The sequence below is a fragment of the Mobula hypostoma genome, chromosome 1 (assembly GCF_963921235.1).
Source record: "Mobula hypostoma chromosome 1, sMobHyp1.1, whole genome shotgun sequence".
NCBI classification, from domain to species: Eukaryota; Metazoa; Chordata; class Chondrichthyes; order Myliobatiformes; family Myliobatidae; genus Mobula; species Mobula hypostoma.
Genome location: NC_086097.1, coordinates 4,255,882 through 4,275,879, shown reverse-complemented (window position 1 = coordinate 4,275,879; position 19,998 = coordinate 4,255,882). Strand labels below are relative to the sequence as shown.

Here is a 19,998-nt window from a genome sequence, read left to right as displayed (position 1 = left end):
AGGAACTCAGCAGGTCGGGCAGCATCCGTGGAAACGATCAGTCGACGTTTCGGGCCGGAACCCTTCATCAGGACTGTAGAGGGAAGGTGGGGGGAGGGTGGGAAGGAGAAGGTTGGTGGGTTCCAGGTGAAAAACCGGTAAGGGGAAAGATAAAGGGGTGGGGCAGGGGAAGCAGGGAGGTGATAGGCTAAACTCAGGTTGGAAGAGCAACACCTCATATACCGTCCAGGTAGTCAACAGCCCCTTGGTATGAACATCGAATTCTCCAACTTCCGGTAATTCCCTCCCCCTCCCTTCCTCTATCCCTATTTCACTCTGCCCCTCCCCCAGCTGCCTATCACCTCCCTCATGGTTCCGCCTCCTTCTACTACCCATTGTGTTTTTCCCTATTCCTTCTTCACCTTTCCTGCCTATCATCTCCCTGCTTCCCTCCCCCACCCTTTTATCTTTCCCCTTACTGGTTTTTCACCTGGAACCTACCAGCCTTCTCCTTCCCACCCTCCCCCCACCTTCTTTATAGGGCCTCTGCCCCTTCCCTCTACAGTCCTGACGAAGGGTTCCGGCTTGAAACATCAACTCATCATTTCCACGGATGCTGCCCGACCTGCTGAGTTCCTCCAGCGTGTTGTAAGGGTAAAAGGACCATGGTGGCAGTTATATACAAGGAGCAGCAGGGTTGTGGACTACAGGATATAACAGGAAATAGAAAAGGTGTGTCAAAGAGGCAATGTTATGATAGTCATGAGAAATTTTAACATGCGGGTAGATTGGGAAAATCAGGTTGCTAATGGATCTCAAGACAGTGAATGTGTTGAATGCCTACAAGAAAGATGGTTTGTAGAGCAGCTTGCTGTTGAGCCTACTAGAGGATCAGCTATATTGGATTGGGTGTTATGTAATGAACCAGAGACGATAAGGGAGTTTCATCCTTGGGAGGCAGTGATAACAATAGGATTGAGTTCAACTTGAAATTTGATAGGGAGAAAGTAAAGTCTGACTCAGCAGTATTTCAGTGGAGTAAAGGAAATTATAGTGTAATGATAGAGGGTTTGGCCAAAGTAAATTGGAAGTAGCTGCTAGCAAGGGCGGCAGCAGAGTGGCATTAGCATGTGTTTCTGGGAAAAATGAGTAAGGTGCAGGATAGGTGCATTCCTAAAACCACGAAATACTCAAATGGCAAAATTATACAACTGTGGCTAACAAGGGAAGTCAAAGCTAATGCTAAAGCAAAAGAGAGGGCATACAACAAAGCAAAAATTAGCAGGAAGATAGAGGGTTGAGAAGCTTTTAAAAACCTACAGAAAGCAACTAAAAGTATCATTAGGAGGGAAAAGATGAAATATGAAAGCAAGCTAGCAAACAATGTCAAGGTGGATATAAAAAGCTTTTTCAAATATATAAAAAATAAAAGAGAGATGAAAGTAGATACAGGACCGCTAGCAAATGAGGCCAAAGAAATAATAACGGGGTACAAGGAGATGGCTCCTGAATTAAATGAGTATTTAGCATCAGTCTTCACTTTGGAAAGCACTAGCAGTGTGCTAGGTATTGAAAGGTGTGAGGAAAGATAAGTGAGTGTATTTACTATGAAACATTCTGGTTTCCTCAGCTGCATAAGTCTAGGGAACACAATCTCCAGCCCTGTCAAACGTGTGAGATATAAATGCCAGCTCAAGTTGGATCTCATCTTGAACTTTTCTGTTACTCATGCACTGGGCCCTCGGTCAACGTGAAAACACACACCACCTTCCAAACGTCGCTCGCAATCCACCTCGAACAAACTGGTCTCCCACCAGATTGTATGCTACGACCAGTTCTCCCTAGTGTCTTCTCTCTTCATCTCGTTTCGAACAGGAGCCCAAGACCAACCTTATTGTCCCTCACCAAGAAAAACCTCCCGCTAATTGGGTGGCACACATTCCACATCATCCTTTATCTTCAACAATAACCCAAAGAGGCTGAAAGCAGAACAAATAGCTTTCAAAAGGCTTTTGACAAGGTCCCACACAGGAGATTAGTGTGCAAACTTAAAGCACACGGTATTGGGGGTAAGGTATTGGTGTGGGTGGAGAATTGGTTAGCAGACAGGAAGCAAAGAGCGGGAATAAACGGGACCTTTTCAGAATGGCAGGCGGTGACTAGTGGGGTACCGCAAGGCTCAGTGCTGGGACCCCAGTTGTTTACAATATATATTAATGACTTGGATGAGGGAATTAAATGCAGCATCTCCAAGTTTGCGGATGACACGAAGCTGGGTGGCAGTGTTAGCAGTGAGGAGGATGCTAAGAGGATGCAGAGTGACTTGGATAGGTTGGGTGAGTGGGCAAACTCATGGCAGATGCAATTTAATGTGGATAAATGTGAAGTTATCCACTTTGGTGGCAAAAATAGGAAAACAGATTATTATCTGAATGGTGGCCGATTAGGAAAAGGGGAGGTGCAACGAGACCTGGGTGTCATTATGCACCAGTCATTGAAAGTGGGCATGCAGGTACAGCAGGCGGTGAAAAAGGTGAATGGTATGCTGGCATTTATAGTGAGAGGATTCGAGTACAGGAGCAGGAAGGTACTACTGCAGTTGTACAAGGCCTTGGTGAGACCACACCTGGAGTATTGTGTGCAGTTTTGGTCCCCTAATCTGAGGAAAGACATCTTTGCCATAGAGGGAGTACAAAGAACGTTCACCAGATTGATTCCTGGGATGGCAGGACTTTCATATGAAGAAAGACTGGATGAACTGGGCTTGTACTCGTTGGAATTTAGAAGATTGAGGGGAGATCTGATTGAAACGTATAAGATCCTAAAGGGATTGGACAGGCTAGATGCAGGAAGATTGTTCCCAATGTTGGGGAAGTCCAGAACGAGGGGTCACAGTTTGAGGATAGAGGGGAAGCCATTTAGGACCGAGATTAGGAAAAACTTCTTCACACAGAGAGTGGTGAATCTGTGGAATTCTCTGCCACAGGAAACTGTTGAGGCCAGTTCATTGGCTATGTTTAAGAGGGAGTTAGGTATGGCCCTTGTGGCTACAGGGGTCAGGGGGTATGGAGGGAAGGCTGGGGCGGGGTTCTGAGTTGGATGATCAGCCATGACCATAATAAATGGCGGTGCAGGCTCGAAGGGCCGAATGGCCTACTCCTGCACCTATTTTCTATGTTTCTATGTTTCTAAATAGTTCTTACAGAGGTGCTAAATGAGATGCCTACAGCATAACAATAAAGATGTGAACCAGGGAGACTATTACAAGGGAGAACGTTCTCAAAAAATCTGAAAGACCTAAAGGTGCATAAGTCAACCAGACCAGATGAACTGCTCATTAGGGTTCTGAAAGAGGTATCGGTAGAGATTATGGAGGCATTAGCAATGATCTTTCAAGAATCATTAGACTCTGGCATGGTTCTGGAGGACTGGAAAATTGCAAATGTCACACCACTCTTTAAGAAAGAAGGGTGGAAGCAGAAAGGAAATTATAGACCAGTTATCCTGACCTCAGTGGTTGGGAAGATGTTGGCGTCAATTGTAAAGGATGAGGTTATGGAGTACTTAGTGACACAGGACAAGATAGGACAAAGTCAGAATGGTTTCCTTCAGGGAAAATCTCGCCTGATGAACCTGTTGGAATTCTTTGAGTTGATTACAAGGTGGATAGATAGAGGGGATGTAGTGCATATTACATATTTAGATTTTCAGAAGGTCTTTGTCAAGGTGCCACACACGAGGCTCATTATCAAGTTAAGAGCCCATGGTATTACAGGAACGTGTAAGAGCATTGGCTGATTGGTAGTGGGTGGGAATAAAAGGATCCTTTTCTGGTGACTGCTACTGACTAGTGGTGTTCTGCATGCTTGGGACAATTTCTTTTTATGCTACAGATCTATGACTTAGATGATGAAATAGATGGCTTTGTTGCCAGGTTTGCAGATGAGACGAAGATTGGTGGAGGGGCAGGTAGTTTTGAGGAAACAGAAAGGCTGAAGAAGGATTTAGTCAGATTAGGAGAATGGGCAAGAGAGTGGCAAATGAAATACAATATTAGAAACTGCATGGTTCTGCACTTTAGTAGAAGAAATAAATGTGCAGACTATTTTCTAAATGGGAAGAAAATCCAAAAATCTAAGATGCAAAGTGACTTGGCAGACCTTATGCAGAACACCCTAAAGGTTAACTTGCAGGTTCATTCAGTGGTGAGTTAGGTGAATGCAATGTTAGCATTCATTTCAACAGCTCTAGAATATAAGAGCAAGAATGTGATGCTGAGGCTTTATAAGACACTGGTGAGCCTCACCTTGAGTATTGTGAACAGGTTTGGGCTCCAAATCTAAGAAAAGATACGCTGGCATTGGAGAGGGGCCAGAGGAGGTTCACAAGAATGATTCCAGGAAAGAAAGGGTTATCATATGAAGAACATTTGATGGCTCAGGTCCTGTACTCACGGGAACTGAGAAGGACGAGTGGGAAGTCAGGATGCTGCCAGGACTCGGGGACCTGAGTTACAGAGGAAGGTTGAATAGGTTAGGACTTTGTTTCTCAGAGCAGGGGTTCCCAACCTTGGGTCCACAGGCCCCTCGACTAATGGTAGTGGTCTGTAACATAAAAACATTTAGAAACACCTGCCCTAAAGTGTAGAAGATTAAGGGAAGATTTGATAAAGCTATACAAAAAGATGATGGGTATAGATAGGGTATACGCAAGCAGGATATTTCCAGAGAAGTTGGGCCTGTACTTGCTGGAATTTAGAAGGATGAGGGGGAAATCTCTTGAGACTTTTCGAATGTTGAAAGGCCTAGACAGAGTAGATGTGGAAAGAATTTTTTCTATGATGGCAGTGTCTAAGACAAGAGGGCGCAGCCTCAGAATAGGGGGGCATCCATTTAAAATAGAGATATAGAGAAATTTCTTTAGCCAGAGGATGATTAATTTGTGGCAGCCATGGAGGCCAGGTCATTAAGTGTAGTTAAGGTGGAGATTGATGGGTTCTTGATTGGCCACAGCATCAAAGATTATGGGGAGAAGGCCAGAGAGTGCGTCTGAGGAGAAGATAAAGGATCAGTCATGATTGAATGGCGGAGCAAACTTGATGGGCCAAATGGCCTAATTCTTCTCCTAGGTCTTTTGCCTTACGGTCTTATAATAGAAATAGAATCACTTTAATGTAATTGTAAGCCAGTTACATATTAATAGCAGGTCACATTAACTTTTATATAATGAGAATAAGCAGAGACATCTGTAGTTAGCATTAAAAAATGCGGTGCAGTTTGGAGGTAGTCTCTACCATAGGAGATGTAAGGCATTCTTTCCCTCCACTAGCCTGCAGGTCACCCTGAGGCAAGGTGTAGCACCCGCTTAGAGCCCCCACATCCCCACCGATCAGGGTAACGTGAAGCCATGGGAGCAGGTGGTAGATGGTTGTATGAGCAGCTGGTGCATATCACAAGTCCTGGTTATGTGACCACTGATACCAGGCTGACAATCTCTAAAGAGTATTGATAATGGCTGGGGTTACCCATCTTGTAAAGACACTGCCCAGAGAGGCAATAGCAAACTAATTCTGTAGAAAAATTTGCCAAGAACAATCATGGTCATGGAAAGACCATGATCACCCACGTCATACAACATGACACGAGACATCGTAATCATGATGATGAGCATAAAACTCAATGTAATCTCTCTTTCAAAATGTATACCGTAAATGTTTCAGGATAAACACCAATATTACCATTTCCAACAGTAAATGTTCTTCCTTCTCCTTTTTGTGATCAAGTAAGTCTTCCTCTTGTAACCTTTTTGGAAACTTGGAGAGAAAATATCATATTTTGTTTGCCTTGCAAGTGCATTGTGCAATTTTTAAAGAATAAACTATTTCATAACAAAGCTATTGTAAAATTTTTAACTTACACATTCAATGTTTGTTTCTATTCGATCTAATTCCAATGTGATCTAAAAAATAAAGAGAGTTGGCATCACTTAGATGGAAGTAAGTACAAAAGAAAATTTAAAATTAGTGACTAAAGCTAACCCACCCACAGTCATTTCCTGTTACTATAATTTCCTTATTATTAATCAGCAGAGCATCCTATTTAAAATTTTCTTCAGAAATTGCTTTGTGATAAATTAGTATTTGACAACAGCACCTAAGCAGGTAAGCTATAGATTCTTGTGATGCTGGAAATCCAGAGCAAAACACACAAAATGCTGGAGGAACTCCGCAAGTCAGGGAGCTTCTATGGAAATGGATGAACAGTCGGTGTTTTGGGCTGAGGCACTTCATCAGGACTGGAAAGGAAGGGGGAAGATGCCAGAATAACAATGAGGGGGGAGAGGAAGGTGGACAAGCTAGAGGGTGATAGGTGAAGCCAGGTGGGTGGGGGGGGGGTGAATTAAGAAGCTAGGAGGATAGATAGAAAAGGTCAAGGGCTGCAGAAGAAGAGATCTAATAGGAGAAGTGAATGGACCATGGGAGAAAGGGAAAGAGGGAGAGCACAGGGGGAGGTTATAGGCAGGGAAGGAGAAGAGAAGAGGTGATAGGGGAGCCGGAGTGGGAAATTGATGAAAAGGGAAGGAGAAAAATTACGAGAAATTGGAGACATCAATGTTCATAACATCAGGTTGGTGGCTACTCAGATGAAATATGAGAGCTGCTCCTCTAACCTGAGAGTGGTCTCGATGTGGCAGTAAGAGATGACAATGGGCTGATGTGTTGGAACGTGATTGGAATTAAAGTGATTGCCCACTAGGAAATCCTGCTTTTTGTGGATGGAGCAAATGTGCTCGACAAAGCGGACCCCCAGTGGACGTTGAATCTCACCAGTACAGTGGAGGCCACATCAGGACCACCAGATACAGTAGGCGATCCCTACAGCTTCTAGGTAAAGTGTTGTCTCATCCGGAAGGACTATTTAGGTCCCTGAATGGAAGTGAGAGAGGAATTTTTGAGAAGTTGTAGCACTTCCGCTGCTTGCAGGGTTAAGTGCGAAGAGGGAGATTAGTGGGAGGGATAAAGAGACAAAGGAATCAAGGAGGGAGTGATTCCTGCAGTAAGTGGAGAGTGGGGGGAGGCGCACTGTGGAAAATAAGGAGCTGGATGTGGAAGCTCATGGGGTAGTGGGTAAGTACAAGAGGAATTCTATGCCTGTTGAGGAAACAGGAAGATGGGATGATTATGGATGTCCAGAAAATGGTAGGTAAGGGCAGCATCAATGGTTGAAGAAGAGAAACTTTGTTCATTGAAGGAGAAAATCTTTGATATGGCGGGAAAAAACCTTATGCTGGAAACAGATACGGTGGAGACGAGGAACTGAGAAAAGGGAATGGCAGGGATCGCTCCCTCCATGATTCCCTTGCCCATTCGTCCCTCCCCACTAATCTATTTGCTGGCACTTATCCCTACAGCAAAGAAGTGTTCCACCATTCAAAATAAGTTACACTTTAATTTCAAATGAATAATTTCATAATTCAGTTACAGAGATCAAGTTTCTGACTACAACTGCCATGATACAAGAATGAATAAAGAAAATGAATAGCAAAATAAAGAAACAAACGTACAACCCTCACTACAGCAGTGACGTCTTTGTCCTTTTCTTGACACAGTAATTTTCTAACACAAAGGTCAAGTTGTTGAAGAAGGTGTTTGTCAGCTGGCAGTTTCAACACAGACTTCAATTTTGGCAGCATGTAACAGAACTTAATCCTGTAAGAATAATCATGAAGCCATAAATTTTGAGTTTACACACACCAACAATATCAATCCATGATGCTAAATGAACTTTCAAAGACTTTGAAACCTAAAAAAAGAAAATCTATTTTCTTTAAATGTTATTATTTTTATTTTATTTAGAGATACAGTGCGAAACAAGCCAAGCTGCCCAGCAACCCACCCATTTAACTCTAACCTTATCATAGGACAATTTACAATGATCAATTAACCTACTAACTGGTATGCCTTTGGACTGGGAGGAAACCCATGCATTCCAAAGAGAGGACATACTAACTCCTCACTGACAGCACCGGAATTGAACTCCACACTCTGAAATATCCTGAGCTGTAATAGTGTCACACTAACCACTACGCCGCCATGGCACCAATTGACAGGTCTTATAATGAACATAACTAACAGTCACAGAAATGAATATTTTCTCAGGGTATGTATTCTGTTGTGTTGAGATCTACAATTAACTGCTTTTCTGTGCAAAGAATGGAAAGTTAAACAGAGGGGATAATCAGATGGTTCTTCAGCCCATGCTGCTACTGCAAGGTCTTAAGGGTTTAAAAATGAATGGTGGGCGGACACTTTCATTAAACGGCTGCAACAGATAATTTGTGTTTCACGTTAACTGTTCAGTCATGTGATATGTAATTACTGAGGTCTCAGTTACCATTATATGTCAAAGCAAAGAAAGAACTTGAGAACATTCGTGCAAAGTTTTAAGTGTAACGTTCCATTATATTGCCTCGTATAATTCTAGGGGAAATCCCACCCATTGGTTAATAGCACCCTGCTATCTATAATAACCCAAGCAGTTATCTAGTTAGAGACTTTCTCAGCATTCCCCAGTATAACAGAACAAAAGAAGCCATTTTAAATTTAACAAAAAAGAAAGACCCCGTACATAAGTCTGTATTTACATAGGGTGCTTTCAAACAAGTGTGATACACAGTTGCTGGTCCCATAAATTTATAAATAGCATAGTATATTTTTTGTGGTCATTTAGCTACTTGATGTACATAAAAATTCAAAATCATACTTAACCCAAAAGTCATCAAAACAAATTATTGAGTATTAATCCCCATGAATAATTGCCCATGCTATTGTCAAAGGAAGAAGCCATAACAGCTCAAAGCTATACTGAAATTCACATAGTTCAAAGTTCAAAGTAAATTTATTATCAAAGTTCCAATATGTCACCATATACAACCCTGAGATCCATTTTCTTGTGGGCATACTCAATAAATCCAAAGTAGAATCGTATTAGAATCAATGAAATACTGCACCAACCTGGGCATTCGACTGGGGTGCAAAAGACAACAAACTGTGCGGATGCAAAAAGAAAGAAACAATAATAACAAATAAATAAACAATGAATATCAAGAACATGAGATGAAGAGTCTTTGAAAGTGAGTCCATTGGTTGTGAAAATATCTCGGTGACAGGGCAAGTGAAGTTGAATGAAGTTATCCCCCTTGGTTCAGGAGCCTGATTGTTGAGGGGAAATAACTGTTTCTGAACCTGGTGGTGCAGGTCCTAAGGCTCCTGTACCTTCTTCCTGATGGCAGCATTGAGAAGAAAGAATGTCCTGGGTGGTGGGTGTCCCAAATGATGCATGCTAGTTTCCTGCAACAACACTCTGTATAGATCTGCTTTACCCATGATGGACTGGGCCATATCCACTTCTTTTTGTAGGATTTTCTGTTCAAGGATATCGGTGTTTCTATACCAGGCTGCGATGCAGCCAGTCAATATACTCTTCACCACACGTCATAGGAGTTGGTTAAAGCTTTAGATGTCACACTGAATCTTTGCAAACTCCTAAGGAGGTAGAGGTGCTGCTGTGTTTTCTTCACAATTGCATTTAAGTGCTGTGCACAGGACAGGTATTCCAAAATAATAACACTGAAGAATTTAAAGTTCTGATCCTCCAATGAGAACTGGTTCATGGACCTCTAGTATTCTCCTCCTGAAGTCAATAATCAGCTCCTTGGTCTTTCTGACGTTTGATAAGAGGTGTTGTTATGGCAGCACTTGCCAGATTTTCAACCTCCCTCCTTTTAAAAACATACACAGATCACTGGAAGTGTTACACACACAAAATGCTCAAGGTTAGGCAGCATCTATGGAGATGAAAAAACAGTTGACGTTTCAAGCCAAGACCATTCATCATGTCTTAAATCTTCAATCCTGTGGTCCAATGGGCAGGTGGTCCTGGCTGGGCAAAAAGCAGAATCAATTCCTGCATAAACACAAGAGGTTCTGCAGCTGCTGGAAATTAAGTGCAACACCCACAAAATGCTAGAGGAACTTGGCAGGTCAGGCAGCATCTATGGAAATGATATGCAGTTGATTTTTCAGGCCAAGACTCTTGATCAGGGCTTGAAAGGAAGGGGGAGATGCCATAATAAGAAGGTTGGGTAAAGGAAGCAAGAAGCAGGATTTTGGAGTAGCCATCCATTTTAATTCCAATCTCCATTTCCATTTTGACATGTCGGTCCATGACCTCTTCTACAGCAATGATGAGGGCACTCTCAGTTTAGAGGAGCAACACCTCATATTCCATCTAGGTGGCCTCCTACCTAATGACATGAACATCAATTTTTCCTTTGGGTAATTTTTCCCCTCCCCCTTCCCCACTCTGGCTTCTTACCTCTTCTCCTCAGCTGGCTTTCACCTCCCCTTCCCTGTCTTCCATGGTCCACTGCCCTGTCATATCAGATTCCTTCCTCTCCAACCCTTTACCTTTTCGAGCTATCACCTCCTAGCTTCTCACTTCATACTTCCTCCCCCACCTACCCGGCTTCACCTATCACTTTTTAACTTGTTCTCCTTCCCCTCCCTTCTCCTTCTCATTCTGTCTTCTTCCCCCTTCCTTTCCGGTCCTGATGAAGGGTCTCAGACCCATATGTCGACTATTCATTCAATTCCATAGAGGCCACCTGACCTGCTGAGTTCCTCTAGCATTTTTGCATGTTGCTCTGGATTTCCAGCATCTGCAGAACCTCTCGTGTTTATTGCTGGAATTGTTTCTGCTTTTTGTCCAGCTAGGACACCTGCCCATTGGACCACAGGATTGAAAATTTAAGACATGCTCCTTGGATTTTCCACCTACTACATACCCATTCCCAATGCAAAAACTTGGTAGTTATTACGAACACTCTAAACTATTTTCTGGGTCTTGGATTATGAAGCATTCCAGTTTTCAAATACTATGTCTGTCATCTTGCAGATGCAAGCATAGACTCTGAATGGAGAGATGTTTCTTCACTGAATATTTGCAGCATTCTGTGTCTTAAAACCTTCTTCCAAGTACTTAATATCTGCAGTAATTTTTTTTCATCTTGTAAGCAAGCTGACTTTAGAGAATATGCAGATGAATAATTAAAGATGAACTTTGGTGCTAATGCCCAACAATTCCCACATTCTATAGTCTATATCAAATCAATAGCTTTTACAATTATTTTATTGTAAACTACTAATAAGATGTGTCATCATAGTAGAGCTCCAATAATAAATTATCCTGTAGTCCAGGAATATTGATGGCTTAGCACCTGACTCTACTGGTTCAGTGGAAAATTTGTTTGTGTAACATCTAAAAGACAAAGAGTATTAGTCTGCCATATAAATCTGCCAGTTCAGCACTGAAGTTCCAGGGCTGACAGATAATTGGAGTTTTACTGTTTTGAAAATCATGAAAATAAAGTGAAAATCTTTCTTCAATAAACTAAAATAGAAAACCAACAGCATATCTACTTTGGTTTTAATAATATATTTTCTAAAACAATAAATTCCTTATTGGTTGTAAATCCATACTTCCTTCTGCTGTGTTAAAGCACATTACAAGCACATACTTTTTGGTTATTTCTGATTTCAAAGTATTTTCTGTAAAACTACATGCTTTGTCTTTTTTTTTAAAAAGGCTTCTTCCTGTAGTTTCATTAAAAAGTAATGTTTTCTAGATGTCATTTAACACAACTGGTAAAATTCCGATGTAGAATCTGTGGATATATTTTAGTCTATCACACTGAACCAACAAAGCATTTCTGTGTTATCAGAATGCTTTCACAGTCAGCACACTATGTCCATGATGATGTTGAAATCATATTCAGTTGCATTAATATTCAATGATCAATTAAATTATTGATTTTGAATAAATGCAAGAACAGAAACAATGTTTTTTTTAAAAAATTAAACCCATTCTAGCCAGAGAAGCAAGCATCTATTTAAAAAGTTTCTTCTTCAATTTCTGAAGAAACTTGGAATGAGATTTTTAAACTGGTTAATACTTCATCGTTATGTGCTCGTCATTCCCTTCTACAATTTAAAGTGCTTCATAAGGCTTATATGACCAAGGATAAGTCATCTCATTTTTATATGGATATATCTTCCTGCTGTGATAGGTGTAGCAATGGAGAAGCTTCATTTATTCATATGTTTTGGACGTGCCCAAGTCTTGGAAAATATTGGAAGGAAGTATTTCAAACTTCTTCTGTACTCTTTAAAGTAAATTTTAAGCCTAATCCTTTGACTGCCCTATTTGGTATTGTTGGAAGACATCTGATTTGCACATTCTGGCTTTTATCTCTCTTATGGCTAAGAGGGCACTTTTGTTTAAATGGAAGGATGCTGTTCTGCCTAGTTATGCTCAGTGGTTACAGGATGTTATGGCATGCCTAAATTTAGAAAAGATTCGTTGTTCAATTTCTGAATCTAATCAAGCTTTTCAAAATTTATGGGGACCGTTTTTAAATTATTTTCATAATCTTTGACTTCTCGTTAAAGTACAGAAGTTGGTTAATAGCATATTTTATTATCTGATAAGTTCTTTTTTACTTTTTTTTCCAAACAGCTTCGACTTTGATAGTGGGTGTAGATCTTTTTTTTAATAAAATTGTTTATATTCTAATATAATCTAATCTACATGAATATAGAGTAAGGAGTTTGTTAATGTGATTCAATATACTGTATCTGGTATTATTATTTTTTTCTGTTGTCTAATAATATGTATTCTCTTGGACTCTGTATTCTTCTATAAAGAAATTAATGAAAATATTGGAAAAAGAAAAAGAATTTTAAAAAGAAAAAATAAACAAAAGAAAAAAATTGAAAATAAAAATAAAACAAACAAAAAAGTTTCTTGACACATTAATATCATAAACTCTGTTTTTATCATCTCAGCTTAGAGTGAATATTTGTGCTGCACATTAATATTAATAATTTTGATGCTCAAAGTTACCAGTCACAAATTAGCTGTGAATAACAAAAGTTTCACATAGATGTATCAAGGAAATATTCAACAGATGGAGTGAACTTTAATTATTTAAGTCATCTAGGGAAATGCTAACATTGTAGCAGAGCAGATGGACAATAAGCTTCAAGTTTAAGTTCAAATTCATTGTCTTCTGACTGTACACATATACAATCAAATGAAATAACTTTCCTGCAGCTCATGATGCATCCACACAACATGCATTACATCATATACAGCACATACAACAAAAATGTTAATAAAATATAAAATATAATTCAAAGTCTATACAGTGCACAGCACAGATAAACTGTAAACAGTAAACAGTGTGCTGTCCTCACGACAAGACCTCAGTGGTGGCAGGTATTCATTAGTCTCACAGCCTGAGAGAAGAAACTGTTACGCAATCTGGCAATCCTCACCCTGATGCTCCCATACTTCCTTCCTGATAGTAGTGGATCAAAGAGAGTGTGGGTTGGGTAGTAGGCATCCTCAACAATGCTTCAAATCCTTTGTGTACAACACTCCCGGTAAATGTCTCAAATAGGGGGGAGAGAGACCCTGGTAATCTCATGGCAGTTTTTACTATCCTAAATTTTCCTGCTCTCCAAAAATTAAAATGGTTTTAATAAAAGAGGAACCAAGCAATACATTTATAGATCAATGATCTACTCACCTTACATTAGGGACAGGATCATTTGAAAGTTCAAGTACAGGCAGGAAAAAATATTTGCAGAAGAAGGCTTTTGAAAATAATTCCATGATACATTCACAGGTGTCAAGAAATCTTAGCCTGTTCCAGCAACTTTTTCCTTGACCAAGCTCTGGACAAGAAAAATAAAACAAATTGTGAATGAATAGCACAATGCTTTATTATGCACATTGTAGTATATTCTAGGGTTTCATCATATTCCCTATTTGCACAAAGTCAGATTGAAATTCACTTAGTAAAACACACACAGATCACTGGGCATGTTTCTGCTTGTGGTCCAGCCAGGACCACCTGCCCATTGGACAACAGGTTTGAAGGTTTAGCTCCTCCTGGTTTCTATCTACTGCATACCTATTCCCACCATCAAAAGCTACAACCGGATAGATACATTTTTAAAAAATCTCAAAGGCTAGTAATCTGAAATAAAAATGGAAAATTCTACAAATGCACAGCAGATTAAGTCATTAACAGCTTTAAAAGACATGGCTGATTTACACTTAGAGGTGTACAATTCCAATAACCTGTGTATTCTTTTTATCTGTTGTAGTTAGGCATAGTTGGATTATGGCAGAAAATAAAATTAATAATTACTCTGCCTTCTACATGAAATAAATCTACCACCTTCCAGGAAAATCTTAGGGACACCCATGTGTTTTAAAATGTATTCATCCTATTGCGTGTAGGTCCACCAAAACATTTTCCCCAATTTTGTCAGCAATAAATTTTCTTAAAACTTTACAGTGTTTATTTTAATATCAATTAAAACAAATAAAATGTTTTCTAAACTGAGGCACTTAGAATAAATGTAACTATCATAATTTGTTACACACATTTTTGGCGACTCTTACAAAAGCAATCCTCATGGCAAAAATTCATAGATGATAGAATTAATTATTATTCCACCTAATGATTATTAGCAGGTGGGAAACAACTCAGTAGAACAATCAAGCCTCTATCAGCAAGAGATTGTTAGCTCATTAAGAAGCATAAAAGCTACAAGTGAAGAACAAATTTTGAAAAACTACCTTCAGTTTTGTCTGAATAAAAGTGAGAGAATGTTTCCATTTATTCTGTATTTAAATACAAATTAATGCTGATATTTCATCATCTTAGGATATCTCTAGTATGGTGAAATACTATGCCCCATTTACAATTTGTTTTATATATCAAAACGATTTTTTTGTAAAAGTCTTATTGTCCATGTTTAAAGGACAAATCAAATATTTAATGTAGTGACATTTCTGTCATCTTCTCTCACACTCATCAGATTTGATGGATGAGTGACTATGCATTTCCCTCAAATAGATGTTTCCTAGAGTGAGAGTTCCTAGCCTGGGTTTCCTGGACCCATCAGTTAATAGTAGAGATCCATGGCATAAAAAAGGTTGGAAATGCCTGTCCTAGATAAAGTATTATATATTATATTAAAGCACAGGTAGATATAGTAGAGGTACGTATTTTAATGAAGTCCCAAGTATATAGTTAATGGACTAAATTACTTGTGCATCTTCAAAGCCAATGTCCATGTGGTAAGTTGTCAACAATAACATAATTATTAATTATCTTCAAAGACCAATAAAAACACCATAAACTGGCTCCTCTGTTATTTGAATAATGTATAATTTTCTCAACAAAACAATCATTCCCTTTAACTTGGAAAGTTGAGGGATAATATTCTAAACCAAATTAAGAGGGAGTTGATAACTCATCTCCTTCTACCTTAGGCCACAAACTTATCAATCACCCCTGTTGAGTTATTAACCTCAAGCTTTCTGCATAATCACTCAAAGAGTTGAACTGCACGTGCATGTAACAAGAGCTGTATAACTCATCTCCTTCTACCTTAGGCCACAAACTTATCAATCACCGCTGCTGTGGGCACTTTCTGGAGGTCCAAGATCCGTATGCTCCACTACCGCTGGACTAAGTGTGTAAATGTAGGGGGGGGGGGACTATGTTGAAAAATAAATGTGCTAAGTTTTCAAAAATTGATTCCTCCTACCTTAGGTTACGAACTTATCAATCACTCCTTGTAGATTGGGGCGAACACTTCATCAAGCACCTTTGCTCAGTCAGCCAAAACAAGCATTATATCTTTGTAACCACCCATTTTAAATCTGCTTATTGTTTCCATTCTGACATCTCTAACTTCATGGCTAACTCTACTTCCATGATGAGGCCATTCTCAATTTGGGAGAGCAACCATATTCCATCTGGACAGCCTTCAACCTGATGGCAGGAACAATGATTTCTCAAGATTCTGGTAAATTCTCTCCCCTCAACTTTCTCTCTTTCCTCTTCCCCATTCTGGCACCCCTCTTACCTCTTGTCTTCTCCATATCTGTCTATCACCTCCCTTTTTCCATTTCTCTCATGGTGTACTCTCCTCTCTTAATAGATTGCTTCTTCCACCTACACCTCCCAGCTTCTCACTTCATTCTCCTCCTACCCACCCACCCACCTTCCCCCACACCTGCCAGTTTGTAATCTTTTCCTCCCTCCACCATCTTCTTCCCCCTTCTGGTCAGATGAAGGATCTCCAACCGAACAACCGATGGACTTACTTTAAAGGACTCTTCATCTCATGTTCTCAGTATTTATTGCTAATTTAGTTATTACTATTTCTTTTTTTCTTTCCTTTTGTAGTTACACAGTTTTGTTTAACATTGGTTGTTGGGTGTGGCCTCATTGATTCTATTGTGGTTCTTGTATTTACTATGATGCCCGCAAGAAAATAAATCTCAGGGTTGTATATGGTGCCATATATGCACTTTGATAATAAATTTACTTTGAACTTTGACTGTTTATTCCTCTCTACAGTGCTGCCTAACCAGAATCTAGCATTTTGTATCTGTTTCTCTGGATTTCCAGCTTCTGCAAAACCTCTTACATTTAGAAAGAGAGTAATTATTTTTGTTGATTGTTGTAAGGGGCCTGGTCAGGATGAAGTTTAAACACATTTCTGCATGGAAACGGGTGATTAACATTTGGATCAATCTTTTACAAACAGCAAGGAACGAGAAATCATTTTTTTTATTTAAATCTGAGATTAATGTGCTTTTGTGAGCCAAGATATTAAGGCTAGGACAAAGAACATAGAAATTTACAGCACATTACATGCCCTTCGGCATGTTGTGCTGACCATGTAACCTACTCTAGAGATTGCCTAGAATTTCCCCAGCGCATAGCACTCTATTTTTCTAAGCTCCATGTACCCTCAGGTTCTGAAGAAAAACTGCCAGAAAGTGTTCTACCTTAATGCACTGTGTAAAGAATTGATCTGCATGAACAGATGTGCAAGACAAGCCTTTCTCAATAATTGAGACAATAGTAAATCTAATGCAATTCATTGTGGATAGACAGAGTTAGGTCACACATCAACCATGAACTCATTAAGACTTGATAAGAGGGAACAGAAGAATAGCAAATGCGGAAACTGGAAGTTAATCAAAAGGAGTATTGGAATACATGGGAGAACATCAGGAAACCTAGGAGATTAGAGATTGGAAGAATTAGATAGGTAATCAAACAAAGCAACTTTCAGTTAAGTGCCAGTTGTGTGAATTCATGGAGCATTCAAAGTGTAATAACATTAACGATTGAAGTGTGAGATAGCAGTAAAATAGTTCACAGTTGGAATTGGCAGAAAACTTAATATTTCCGATAATAACGGGACAAAAATAGGGTTGCTGAAATGGGAAATTATCTTTTCCAGAAAGTATTGTTATTCTAAGGCAGCCCACAAATAAACTTACCAAAAGGGGGAGGAGGGATGGGGCTGGAATTGGGGTGGGGAGTAGGAGGGGAGATAATTTTCAATGCACCAAACACTGAAAACTGAACAGCAAAAGCACAATAATAATTCTCCCAATACATACAAGCACCAAGGCAAAAGCATATCATTTGATGGGGGAAAGAAACATTTGTTCCTGGAAATTAGGTTGAACTATCACAGTGGTTCAGAGTTAAAGGAGGAAAAGTTGTCTGCATGGCAGATTTAGCATCTCAAAATGAAATGTATTCAAAATGATCCATAATACCACATAGCCTATTAATAGTTGTGTCATTCCAGGTGTCAGGATTAATACTGCAAGTTTTTCCTTTAGTTAACCTTTAGAGTATTTCAAGATCTACTATTTCTGCTTTGACACCCAAGCTGCAGCTTATAGTGGAAAACGGTTGAAAATTCAATACAAGGATTTGTAAACGACATTTCCAGACATACACACTGCGGTTTTAACTCTAGTTTTAGAGTTAGGAACACCATTCTATCACTTATTTGATAACAATTTTCAGGTGGACAGCAAAGAGAGTGCTTTCCAAAGATCATCATGTCAGAACTAATAGATATCTTGCCTTTAACATCACCAAAAGGCTCTTGGTCATTATCATACTTCAGTTTATGGTAACTTGCTGTGCACAAAGTTATTATTATTATTTAGAGGTATAGCAGGGTAACAGGCCCTTCAGCCCAACAATCCCACACTGCCCAATTACACCCATGTGACCAATTAACCTTCAAACACATACGATTTTGTAATGTGAGAGGAAACCCAAGCTGTCACGGGGAGAACATATAAACTGCTTACAGACAGCGGCAGGCATTGAACCTGGGTCATTGGCACTGTAAAGCGTTCTGCTAACTGCTACGCCCAGTTGGCTGATGTGTTTCCAGCAAAAGTTCCTACATTTTAAAGGTCCTGCATTGGCTGCAAAACACTATGGAATATGTCAATGCTATGAAAGACAATTAATGTATAAACACAGGTTTTGTCATTTACTGCTCGGAGATACATTGGGGAAAGTAAGATTGGTTTCTATCTCTCATCCCAATTTAGAGCAACAATTGATGAAGCTGTTAAGTAATCTTATGATATTTAATTGTAATTGTATACTTACGCTCAATGATTTTACTGCATATTTCCTGTCTTTGCTCCTGTTTACGGTTGTACCGAACAAATACACAGAGGGTTCTGGCTGAGGCTCTTTGGACTGGGAGGACATTCTAGATGATAATAATCCCAATCTGAACTTTAATGTTATCAAAATTAGCATTTCCTTCAAAATGGTTGACATTAACAATACTGCACATATATATAATGAATTATATTTTAAATTCTATTTGCTAAAAATAAAATGAGCTCGCCATGAGTTAATAAATATAAACAAAATGCCTAGCAGCACAGTAACAGAACACTTTCACAAGTTTCAAGTTAAATGCTACAGGCGTGTGTGTTATAATCAATTCCTATGCCTGAACTTAAAAGTTAACTTACAACATTAGAAATTACAATAACACTTTTATTGGGCAAGCCTGGCATCTTCATTAGGTTAAAAATAGTTATCAATAAATGCCTTAGACATAAATGGGAGAAATGGACACGTTATTTCTAACTCAAATTAGAGAATTAACCGCTAATTACTGGAGCACAGGCTTGGAGTAAGATACTGTGAATTTGAGATTACATATTTTAAATATATTAGGAAATCAACTGAAATAATTGGTTGCAATAAATATCAGACCAATTCTTAAAAAAATATGAACATGCTGTACTATGTGTACATGTGTTAGATACTTTTAATATCTATATTGCAGAATTAAGGAAATTCTTAGAGATGGTATTAAGAGAAATATAATGTCACAATAGATCAGTAGAATCATCTACTAGTTTGCTATATAATTAAGTTGAAATCTGCAAGATAACAACGTATAGAGGTAACTAATAAATCTTCAAATGAACACTATAAATGTGGATGCATTTGCTGTTTTTAAGTAAGAAAGATGAGTAAAAATTTCACTAAAGATATATCTTACGTTTGTCATCATTATTCTAAACATTATGGGCAAAAACGTGTAGTATATCTGATCACTGGAAATGACGTGTGGCAGACAGGAAAACGCCAACAACAGCTTTTCATGTATTCTCCATTGTAAAGAGGTGGCGGCTCTTTGTTCAGCCATTGAGAGAGCTGGAATCAGATCAGGAATATGCACCTGACAACAAAATTTCCAATTAAAGGTAACATCTTGGACACTGTGATCATTGCTCCAAATTCTTATGCATAGAATTAGGCATACAAATACTTTACAAGGCCAAACATATTAAAATGGCACTAAAAATGTCACTGATTTACTGCCTATACTTTGTCTAAACAATTAGTTTTAAAACACAACCAAAATTATCACTATAACTTATATGATTACAATAGCAAGACACACAAAATGCTGGAGGAACTCAGAAGGTCAGGCACCATTTATGGAAATGATCTCTAGGCAGCCTCCAATCTGATGGCATGAACACTGATTCTCATTCTGGTAATATTTTTTATCCT

At 39.1% G+C, this 19,998-nt stretch overlaps 1 protein-coding gene across 3 annotated transcripts in view; it reads right to left on the bottom strand.

The window, feature by feature from the left end:
• Window positions 1–19,998, bottom strand: part of ppp4r4 (protein phosphatase 4, regulatory subunit 4) — a 287,977-nt gene that overhangs the window by 34,403 nt on the left and 233,576 nt on the right. For 2 of the 3 annotated variants that reach the window (XM_063043403.1, XM_063043393.1), the window contains exons 14-19: window positions 19,481–19,660; window positions 18,565–18,670; window positions 13,630–13,777; window positions 7,543–7,687; window positions 5,896–5,937; window positions 5,717–5,791 (exon numbers count right to left, since the gene is read on the bottom strand). In XM_063043403.1, coding sequence (XP_062899473.1) covers window positions 5,717–5,791; window positions 5,896–5,937; window positions 7,543–7,687; window positions 13,630–13,777; window positions 18,565–18,670; window positions 19,481–19,660 — 696 coding nt within the window. The remainder of the gene's footprint in view (window positions 1–5,716; window positions 5,792–5,895; window positions 5,938–7,542; window positions 7,688–13,629; window positions 13,778–18,564; window positions 18,671–19,480; window positions 19,661–19,998) is intronic. The other variant, XM_063043412.1, reaches the window with a different exon arrangement.